This window comes from Leptonychotes weddellii, chromosome 4 (assembly GCF_054177405.1).
Source record: "Leptonychotes weddellii isolate Sample4059 chromosome 4, ASM5417740v2, whole genome shotgun sequence".
Classification (NCBI taxonomy): Eukaryota; Metazoa; Chordata; class Mammalia; order Carnivora; family Phocidae; genus Leptonychotes; species Leptonychotes weddellii.
In genome coordinates this window covers 75,715,936-75,727,697 of record NC_138372.1, presented here as the reverse complement: position 1 = coordinate 75,727,697, position 11,762 = coordinate 75,715,936, and the positions used below count along the sequence as shown (strand labels likewise).

The following is an 11,762-nucleotide window of genomic DNA, read 5'->3' as shown; positions in this document are numbered from 1 at the left end:
CTGTGAGTGGGGGCTGGGTGAAGCAAGGGAACTCCTAACTTCTCAGCTGCACTTTGTGGAGTTTAGTTGCTGCATAGAGGTTGGGGGTGTGTGTGAGTGGGAAGGGTGGGGGCTGAGAAATACTAATAGTCTGCCCTTCTCTGGGAAATACCACAACCTCAACTGGAAGCTAGGGGCAGATGGACCCTTGTGTTCTTGGCAGCATTCCCCTGAGGTGGAATTTCTGTCATGCTGAGCTGGGAACATGGCGAGTTGGGGGTGGGCAGGCCATCCTTCAAATGCCACACCTTCACCATTCTTACCAAGTTTTAGTAGATTTTTCTTGAATAACTGTTTCTTCAATTGCTGTTTAACTTTAGCATGATTTCTAGAGATTCTAAAGGGTTCTTATTTTTACTAATTTTTATCAGTATGTTTGTTTTGCTGGGGAATTGATCTGCAGAGGTCTTCATGCCACCATTCTAGAAGACCTCTAGTGGTTTTCTTTTAAATGCTTGCTTAAGACAGGACTTTTAGATTAATTCTTTATTGAGTTATTCAGGTGCCATTTAATGTTTTTGCACATGTGTTTAAAAAGGTTTTCTCGGGCGCCTGGGTGGCTCAGTTGGTTAAGCGACTGCCTTCGGCTCAGATCATGATCCTGGAGTCCCTGGATCGAGTCCCGCATCGGGCTCCCTGCTCGGCAGGGAGTCTGCTTCTCTCTCTGACCCTCCCCGCTCTCATGTGCTCTCTCTCATTCTCTCTCTCTCAAATAAATAAAATCTTTAAAAAAAAAAAAAAAAATAAATAAATAAATAAAAAGGTTTTCTCTTCTACCTTTATGCCTCACAAAGTCACAGTAAAATATAGACTCTATTTTTGGGTGAATTTGAATATAAGCTTAGAATTGAGTTCTGAGTCAATCCCTTCTGCATATTAATTGTGAGATCGCAAGTGGGTGGGTTACCTAAACACCTTGAATTTATTTGCTCATCCAAAATTTTTATTTAATAGTAGCTGTTATTAAATTAGGTAGTGCATGTGAAAGCAGTTTGTAAATTCTAAAAATTTAAAATGGACAGTATTGCATCTTTTCTGATTTCATTCTCATCTAAACGCTATGTATAAAATTTATCTTAAAGAGTCTTTGGAATAGTTTATGTGATTTTTAAATTTTTCATATTATAATCGATATTCTTATGAAATCAACAAGTATATTGCCTAGTAAATGATTATTTTAGATAAGCTTATTGTGGAATTACAATAGCAGGAGGAGAAAACAACATTTTTAGTATATGTCTTTGGGGTGTGTGGGGTAATCTTAAAATAAAGTTTTGATTTTTTTAAATGCCAATATATATGATTATACATTGTTTATGCTATTTTCAGAGTATCCTGGCTTTAAATCCTCGAACACAAACTCATGCAGCGCTGCATTCCACTTCGGCCAAGAAAGTAGACAAGAAACACTGGAAAAGAAATACTGATAAAAACTGCATTGTAAGTACCACTGATAGATGATTTCACACTGAAAATGATCACATTTTACATATTGTAAGACAAGATTTTACATATACTTTGAAATACAATTAAATGTGTGTAAAGTACAGCTATAATTTTTTCATATTTTAAATATTTTATATTTGAATAATCTCAAAAGTGTCTAATTTTATTCCTTAAAAATCTATTGAAACATTTAAAAAAATACATAGATTTAGTGTGGTGCCAAAATTTATTTTCTTAAAAATCTATAAAATTTCTCTTTAAATTGTTTTGTAAAATGAAAAACAAAAGAAACAATGTGTTGGCGAGGATTGGAGAGAAAGGAACCCTTGTGCACTGTTGGTAGGAATGCAAACTGGTGCAGCCACCATGGAAGAAAGTATGGAGGTTCCTCAAACAATGAATAATAGAATTACTGTAGATCTAGTAACTCCACTACTGGGTATTTACCCAAAGAATACGAAAACTCTAATTTGAAAAGGTATATACATGCCTATGTTTATTGCAGCATTATTTACAATAGTCAAACTATGGAGGAAGCCCAAGTGTCCTTTTATAGATGAATAAAGAGGATGTGGTATATATAAATAATGGAATATTTATTATTCAGCCATCAAAAAGAATGAAATCTTGCCATTTGCAACAACATGATTAGAGCTAGAGAGTATAATGCCAAGCAAAATAAGTTAGTCGGAGAAAGACAAATGCCATGTGATCTCACTCATATGTGGAATTTAAGAAACAAAACAAATGAGCAAAGGAATAAAGGGCAAACCAAGAAATAGACTCTTAACTATCAAAAACAAACTGATGGTTACTAGAGGGGAAGTGGGGGGGTAGGTATAATAGGTGATGGGGATTAAAGAGTGCACTTGTCATGATGAAAAAGATTAAATTAAATTAAAGCCTTTAAAAAATGTTTTGTATAATGACACAAGGACACAGAAGAGTTTCCATATTATAGATATAATTCAACTGAAGAAGAGTATGTTGGTATATACAAACTATTGTAAGATAATGCTTTTGGGGAATATATGTACAGTATTTGGGGAACACTGTGAACATTTAATATATCCAAGTGAGGTACAGGAGCAAAAATGTCTGGGATTACTGATTGCTGAAATGTTATTTAACTGATTCTATGAGGTTAACACAGGACTGGCACTTTGAGGCCATAAATGGGGATTAAGTACAACCTCGAAGGCAATGTTTAAAATACCATTTTAGGGGTTATACATTTTTAAATTAGGAAAGCAAATTCCTTTTTACCCAATTTCTCAAAATTAATTTCCCCAAAAGTAATTTTCTCAAATCAGTTAGTGAAACAATGAATAGTATTAGTTTATTTGCATTGGCTTTTTGGTACTTTGCTTATACTGTCTAAGGTAATGATTTTAGTTTATTTTTATGTACTTCCTTCTTCCTTACATATTAACTCTTTGATGATGGAATTGAAGTATGTGTACAGGTGTGTCTGTATTCATGTGATTTTTAAAATTTTCTTGTCACTGAGCACTCAGCAAAGTTTTTTAAATGAAAAAAAAAGGAAATAAAAATACAAAGAGGGGTGCCTGGGTGGCTCAGTCGTTAAGCGTCTGCCTTTGGCTCAGGTCATGATCCCAGGGTCCTGGGATCGAGCCCCGCATTGGGCTCCCTGCTCGGCCAGGAGCCTGCTTCTCCCTCTCCTACTCCCCCTGCTTGTGTTCCCTCTCTCGCTGTGTCTCTCTGTCAAATAAATAAAATCTTTAAAAATAAATACAAACAAACAGTGTGACTTGAGATGATAACACATAATAGCAAACCTGGATTTGGAGTTCACTTTTCCTTGTACCATTTGGGTGAGTTTTGCTTTCCACTATGAGGTCAAAGGAGACTAGTGTGATCCAAATTAGATCATTAGATCAAATAATAGACTGACTCTAAGGCATGAATATTATGAAGTGAATAAAGAAATAATGTAAATTTCAAATTTAGAAAGCCCTCAAAGATTATTAAGTCTAAATCATTTTAAAGGTATGAGAACCTGATCCAGAAAAATTATATGACTTCTTCTCTAAGGTCTCATTTATATATTATTAAACTATTTATGGTGAGGTTTTATTGAGAAAGAGAGGCTTTCTCTGTTAATCATTTTTACTGTTTTTATTTTCTGAAAATTAGCATTTTATTCCAAAATGTTAAGCTGTACACTGTCTAATTTTACCATATATGTATATGTATGTGTGTGTGTATAAACGATGGGCAAAGATGTAGTGAGATGGGTTTTCTCCATTAAGTATATATTGGCACAAATTCTGAGAAAAGCAGTTTGACAGTGTATCTGACAATATTCATTAACACCTGTGTTAGTTTGCTAGGGCTGCCATAATAAACTACCATTAACTAGGTGGCCTAAAGAACAGAAAATACCAATGTTCTGGAGGCTAGAAATCTGAGATTAAGGTATCAATAGGGTTGTTTTCTTCTGAGGCTTCTCTACTGCTTTTTCCTTGTGTCTTTATATGGTCTTTTCCGCTCTATGTGCCTGTGTCCAAATTTCCTCTAATAATGACACTAATCATACTAGATTAGAGTCTCCCTTAATGACCTCATTTTAATTCAATTACCTCTGTAAAGACTGTCTTCAAATACAGTTACATTCTGAGATGTACTGGAGGTTAGGACTCCAACATATGAATTTGTGGGGGATATGATTCAATCCATATTAGTATCTTTAAATTATCAAACATTTATACCCAATAATTCATCTTCTACTATACTATCCTAAACAAAGAATTAGGAATGTAGATAAAGAATTAAGTAGAAAGAAACTTATCCCCACATTATTTATTTGGTAGAGAAAAATGTGGGGAAAACCCACTGAATTGCAACCATTGAGTTGTGGTTCAATAAATTAGGGCAGATCCATTCAGTGGTAAATTGTGCAACCATGGAAATTATTTTTAAAATAATTAATAATCTGGAAAAATACAATCTATGTTACAAGGAAAACGCATGAAACATTATATTTAAGAATGATTGTGTGCAGTTACACAAACACACACACCCCAAGACACATCGAAAAAGAAAATATAATGGAGTGTTAATTGTGACTAGCTTTGTTTTGTTAGCACCTTTGTATATTTCAAGTTTTCTATGATAAGCAAGTATTAGTGGAAAATGAAAGGTAAATCATCTCAATTTATAAGATTAGATTTATTGCTCTGGATGCATACCATTTTGAAATTTTATTTGACACACTTGTATTAAGAAAGAGTAGTGAAATTCATACCGAAAGTGGAAATATGGAGCTAAGGTTGAAAGTTACTCTCAGTGCAGTTAAAGAATGTGGTTCCTTTCCTTTTCATTATTATGCTCTTTGTGTTTGCATGAAGAATTGATTAAAAGTATAACCAAGAGATATGATTTATTTTTTAATTTGTAAATTTTCATACTTGTGTTTTATAATCACTCATCAAAACTTAAAAGCCTTATATGTATATAAAGCAAACATAAGACTTTGAAAGGTAGAAAGAAGGCCAACTAGCTAGAGAAATACAACCTAAAGAATGAAACAGTAGTGAGTTCCCTGGGGTTTATTTTTTCTGCATTTATCCCAGTCTTCGCAGGGGGGCGGGGGGGTGGGAGCGCTCAGCTGGCTCAGTCAGTAGAGCATGTGACTCTTGATCTTGGGGTCATTAATTCAAGCCCCACCCTGGGTGCAGAGCTTACTTAGATTAATTAATTAATTAAATTAAAAAATAAAAATACATGAACATGTTTTGGGAAAAAAATGGAATTAATAAAATAGATAAATAAAATGAATATCCCAGTCTTAGAGCTAAAGAAATTGGAGAACTGGAAATGCTAGGTCCCAACTGGAAATGCTAAGTCCCAAAATGCTAAGTCTGTTCTCTCTAGCTAAAATAGCAGGGAAGGACCAGCCTAGCAAGACAAAAAACCTTCAGATAGTAACTACTCTAGCCAAACACAACAAGAAAAACTGTGACCCCAACCCATGTCTATTCCATAAAGGCTGGGTAGGAAGCCTAGACTTCTGCTCTGTGATGAGATAATGAGATGCCCAAACACCTCTGCTGGGTGAAAGAATAGAGAGCCAATATTTTCATCCCCATTAGCTAGCTGGTAACCGAGTGGGCCCACATCCCCACTTACCCTCTGTGATGTCAGTGGAGAGACCACTGGACTTCTGCTACCATCCGGAGGAAGAGAAGAAAGAGGGCAGGGCTGAAAAATACTCAAAAAGGAAATAATGGCTAAAACCTTTCCAAATTTGGCAAGAAACGTAAACCTATAGATTCAAAAACCTGAGTGACACCCGAAGAAATCCACAGCAAGATATGTCATAATTAAACTTCTGAAAACTAAAGACGAAGACAATATTCTGAAGGATGCAAGCCCACTTGCTTCAAGGCAGGGGCAACTCCTGTAGGCTGTTAAGTTCCTGAGCCTTGCCCTACTGCTCTGTCTATGACTAGACAGTACCACTGACTGCATCCTTGCTCTGCACGTCTCCCTGCTTCCTACCCTGCTTTACTTCCTTGTACTTTTCCTGAATAGCACTTACTCCGTAAATCACCTGCACACAAATCCCTGTCTCAAATTTTGCTTTTAGGGAAAATCAATTTAAATTGCTAAACAAAGAGTCAAATCGTGGGGCCTTATGAGCAGCACTTGATACAGAAATTTGCTCTCTCCTTCCTAAAATATTGTCTTTCTCTTCGCTTGCAGGACATCAGACTCCCTTATTAGCATCTTCTTGGCTTCTTTGTTCATCTTCTCACCCCTAAATATTAGAGTGCCCGGGGCTTAGATCATTCTCTCTCTGAGGCTCATTATGTTGGTGATCTCATTTTTTCTCCTCACTTTAAATGCTGTCTATATCCAGAATCTTATCACCTCTCACCACCTTCACCACTACCAACCTTTCTAATCTCTCATCTGTCTCAATAGCCTTGAGACAGTTTCCATGCTTATGCCTTTCCTGGTAGAATCTCGTCTTAATACACATGAGAAATCCTTCTAAAATTCCCATGCTTAGAATCTTTCAGTGGTTTTTCAGCTCACTTGGAGTTTGCACAGTTTCATTTGTACAGTTGTCACCTTAGCAAGGCCTTCTCCGGCCACTCTGTTTAGAACTCTAAGACTGCCCCACTCTGAGCTCTCTTTAGACTGCTGTGCTTAATTTTTCTTCTAGCGCTTATCACTGATATACTCTTTTTTTCACTCACTAATTTATTTTTTATCTTTTTCCACTGGAATATAAAGTCCAAGAGGGCAGTGATTTTTGTGTTTTGTTCATTGTGTGTTCTGTTTCATAAGCTGTGTTCCCAGCTTCTAGAACAGTTGGTGCTCACTAAATATCTGTCGAATGAATGCATGAATGAATATGACCCTTCTTTTATGTATTCTTTATACACTAGACATAAGGATTACATATTTTCTTGTATAGTACTATACAGTTTCCAGAGTACCTTTGCATATTACATTTGGTTTTTACAATGATGTAAATAGACAACTCAGATTTGTCTCCTTGTTTTATGGATGAGGACTATGCTGAAAACGTTCAATGATTTACTTAAGCTTATTGAAATCACTTAGTGTTGCAGCCAGATCTAGAATTCAGGTCATCTGGATCCAGTGCATCTTTTTCAGGATATCACCTGGCTTCCTTAGGAAAGGCAAGTAAGAGTATTAGAAAATAGAATCATCAAACTAAGAAAAATATGGATTGCAGTGGTTGTCATATTTTTTTTTTACCAGTAATCTTATATAATTTCTGAAGATAGCCAAAGAGATCATTTTTAGCTGACTTCCTGACCACAATATACAAAGGTTTTTTATTTATGCTTATTTTGTTTCATTTTCTAACTATTTTGCTTTGGCTTTATAATTTTGTTTTGATTTAGTTCAGATAATCATTGACATCACTCTTTGCATAGGTGCATCAGGGTTGTGGGTTGGGTTTCTTTGAATTCCCAGGAAAGAAGTTTTTCTTGAGCCATTGTATAGTCTTCTGTTCCTATCTGTCTTTCTTTTTAAGAAGTCCATTTTGGTCCTGAAAACAACTATATTTCAGGCACTGTACTGAGTGCCACTCAGAGATGAATAAATCACAAATTATAGTCTAAAATTGTCTATTAAAATAGATACAGGTTTAGTTTTAATAAACAAAAATTTATAGGCTTCTTAGAAGATAGGTATCTGTTTGACCTGTAGAAGAGTTAGACAAATGGAAATTCTGAATTTTTTTTTTTTTTTTTTTTTACCCAGGAATTTCTTTCCTTGGCAGTTTGATACCATTCTAGTACTAATTGGAAATTCTGAATTCAGTAGGGGATTTAAACTGGCAAATGTGTTTATACTGGTTAATGAAGCACGAAGCAGTTATTTCCAGTATCTTTTAAGCAGGTGTTCCATAACTGCTGTTTATTTTTGCCATTTTTGAAAATGTTGAACTGTCCTAATTGCATAAATATTTTGCACTCATTTTCCATTAGTAATTTTTGAAGACCAGAAAATGTTACAAATCAGAAAACTGGGCAAAAATAAAAAGGGAATGCAGTTTAAGACAGCCAATTATTAGACATCCTGTCCAGGATTCCACTATTGCATGGTGGAACCAGAGGTTGTACTCATGCAATCTGGCACCAGAACTTAAGTAAAATTGTTTGAATAAGTAAATAAAAATAAATCATTGAGTTTTTTTTTTTTTCATTCTAGGAAATGACTGCAGTAATATATAGGTTTTCATAAATTGTTATTGTTTTCCTGTGTGAGGTTCACAATCTTAGTCACTATTTTTGTTTGTTTTGTATTTATTGCCTTTTTATAATGGGCCAGCCATTGTGTCACTTATCACAGTAGATTGAAGATGAATTTGATTGACATAGACCTTGCCAAGAAGTTCTCACATTCTTTTTGAAATATCAATAAGTAACAATAGTACTCTTTCAAAGGAAGTACCATGAAGGAGTTTTAATTATCACCGTGATTCAGTCAAATTTGCCTTTGGCTGAATTCATCTAACTTTCATAGTAGAAGATGGATTTAACAAGGAAGATGGGAGGCAAGATTCATACTGGTGTAGAAGGCTAGAAGACAAAAGAAGGCGGGGCAGTGGGTATGTAGGAGAGAGGATAAGCTTGAATATATTTAGGAGGTGTTTCAGTCTGCGTGGGCAAAAATATCAGACTGGTGGCTTAAACAACAAACATTTATGTCTCACACTTCTATAGGCTGGGAGGTCCAACATCAGGGCACTGGCAGATTTGGTATCTGGTGAGGACCTGCTTCCAGGTTCATAGATGGCTGTTTTCTTGCTGTGTTCTCACATGGCAGAAGGGATGAGAGAGCTTTCTGGGGTCCCTCTAAGGGGACTAATGCCATTCATGAGGTCTCCACCTTCATGACCTAATCACACTCTCATAGGCCCCATTTCATAATATCATCACACTGGGGGTTAGAATTTCAATATATGAATTTTGGTGGGGTGGACACAAACCTTCAGTCCATAACAGGTGGTAAAATAAATATGACTTGTGAGTTTACTTTATGTGTGCATTTAGTTGTTTATAAGAGAAATTGAGAGAGAAATAGTGAGTTCAGTTTGTGATCTTTTGTTTCTTGTACCTGTAGGATATCCCATGTGGTAGCTCAGTAAAAGAGTCAGGAATGGAGATGAAGAGTTTTGAGTCATTAGAGTATATATAGGTATAAAAGCCTGCGCATAGAGTTACCCAGGAAGAATGTGGAGAGTACGAAATGTAAGGGGCACCAAAAGACTTTGTAAGCAAGATAAATAATACAAAAATATATAAAACATGTATATAGGAGCATACCTCTTTCCTTTTGCCTCAGGCTCCAGGGTGGCTTAGCATAATGTTGAAAAACACTCTGGCAAGGGCAGCAGAGATGAGAATTAGTTAAGAAGCACTGTGTGGGTTGAGATGAGAGCCATGAAAGAATAGTGAGAGAGTTCCTACAAGGAAGGATAGGTCAATGTGTTTTCCCTCTAATACATGATTTCCAAATGTGGTTATTTTTTTATACTTTGGAAATTATCCTTATGATTTACTTTGTGTGCTGGGGTCCATTTTTTCCTTCTCAAGCTTACATGACTAGTAACGAACAAAATCTACATAGTTAATAAAGTTATCACTCAACCTCATTTAGAGAGGGAAGGTGGAATCATTGCTTCGATAACCAGCTACCTGGCTTGGTTAAATGTGACATAGAATGCAGGTCCCAATGTTGATACATAGCAAATTCACAATATGAATTCCTTTTTTTAAACTCTGAAGTTAAATGAGTTTTTGACCAGATTCACAGTAAGAAAGCAATCTCTGTTCTGCCCTCACCTTTTCTTATGCCATATTTTAAAACAACTTCTCAAGCTTGAGTTTGCTTTCCTGATTGCTGACAATAGCATTCTTCCAAAAATAGACTCAGTGCCTGAAGGAGTTTCTGAAATAAAAGAAAAGAAAATGAAATAAAATAACCAAAACCAAGATTCTTTGCAACTTAATGCCATCTTCAATAGGTGAAAAATGTTCAATAGGTGAAAAATGTATTGTTTGTATAGAGATTACAAATATCAGACTAGAAGCTCAGGCATATAGGAAATATAACCTCCTTTATTTTTCTGTAACCAAACTTAATTTTTGTTCTGAGCTTTTTCAAGAGTAGAAACTTAGTTACTGTCACTTTCAGGATTTTTGTCCCCACTGGTCCCCCTGCCCCTCCTTAGTTCTCTGGGCTAACATCTGACTTCCCTGGGATTTGGTGACAAGTGTGGTAGATGAGGTGAGCCCAGCTGATTCTTCCTTATGTATTTCCATTAATAACCAATCATGGGGGATGTAGAGTCATCCTTCATTCCCTTTCACCAGATCCCTTTCTGTTCCCCACCCCTGTGCTACTTTTAAGTCATTCGTGAATGCATGACAATTCCTTCTAATGTTCACTCAACACTGGGGCTCAGGAAACTTCACAGTTTAGTCACCTCCTCCCAGGTCTTCATCGCAGGTTCTCCAGCTCATGATCTCCATGTACTTTTGCCATCCCTCTATGTCTAGTCTGAGTTGCTGGGTAATGATCCTTTTTTTTCTGGGATCTACCAACATTTCTGGGCCCTCCCCTTTCCTAAGGATCCTTATCTTGTCTTTCCATTCTTAAAATATTTATATAGTTTAGATGGGAAGGTAAGAGTGGAGATAAAAATTTACTTTTAACTCATCACACATTTCCTTCTAAATCCATGGTCAACCACTCAAGTTCTTTCAGATTCCTTGAAAACCTGACTTCCAACATCTTAAATCTCAGAAAAATTCTCTTTGTCTCATTGCTTTCTGTGGTTACATCTTTTTCTTCAAGAAATGAAAACTGGTGGCCTCAATGCCTAACGTGCACATTTTAGTAGGAAGGAGGAGGAATTATGGTAAAACTTCCCTATCCCATGAAGTCTGATTTTAAATTTGGATTTAACAGAATTGATGATTATCTCCCATTCTCCATCTAGCAGGTTCTCAACTGAGGTCTGTCCGGGGTGGGGAAAGAGGGTGGAGTAAGTTTCTAATCTTCATCAGAGAAAGTAAGAAAGAAGGGTTAGGACAGGCAAGGCCATGGGGCGCTTGGGTGGCTTTAAGTCGTTTAAGCATTGGACTCTTGATTTCGGCTCAAGTCATGATCTCAGGGTCTCAAAATCAAGCCCATGTTGGGCTCAGTGGGGAATCTGCTTGAGACTGTCTCTAAAATAAATAAATACATCTTACCAAAAAAAAAAAAAAAAAAAAAGGCAAAGCCATATAGAACCCCATGTTGGGAAACTTAGATGGTATTTGCAAGACTCTGAAAGTGAGTACCTCCTTAAATTTTGTGCTATAGATGCCTCACTTACCTCACTGTAATAGTGGCCCTGAAAACAGCTGCAAATCAAAAGACTTACACTGTTCTGGAGGTACCAGCCAGCCTCAGGACCTAGGGATGTTCCCATGAATGTTTAAACTTGGGTAGCAACTGGCAACCAGCAATAGGGACTCAGATGGCTTGGATGGCACAGGTAGCCCCAGAACTTCAGCCTGGCTAACTGGGTGGGCTTGCCTGGTCATTACCTTAACTTAATAGCAATGCTACCACACATTATGTATTACTGGATTTTTTGGAATCATTAATCTGGTACCATTTTACCATTTATATTATAAGAACACTTATCCTGGGCGCCTGGGTGGCTCAGTTGGTTAAGCGACTGCCTTCGGCTCAGGTCATGATCCTGGAGTCCC

The 11,762-nt window shown here is 36.5% G+C and overlaps 1 protein-coding gene across 1 annotated transcript in view; it reads left to right on the top strand.

Annotated features, from left to right (window-relative positions):
* Positions 1 to 1,300: 1,300 nt before the first annotated feature.
* The window catches only part of DPYD (dihydropyrimidine dehydrogenase), a 741,385-nt gene continuing 730,923 nt past the window's right edge, over positions 1,301 to 11,762 (top strand). Inside the window, exon 1 of the mRNA XM_081817099.1 lies at positions 1,301 to 1,479. Coding sequence (XP_081673225.1) covers positions 1,327 to 1,479 — 153 coding nt within the window. The 5' untranslated portion in view covers positions 1,301 to 1,326. The remainder of the gene's footprint in view (positions 1,480 to 11,762) is intronic.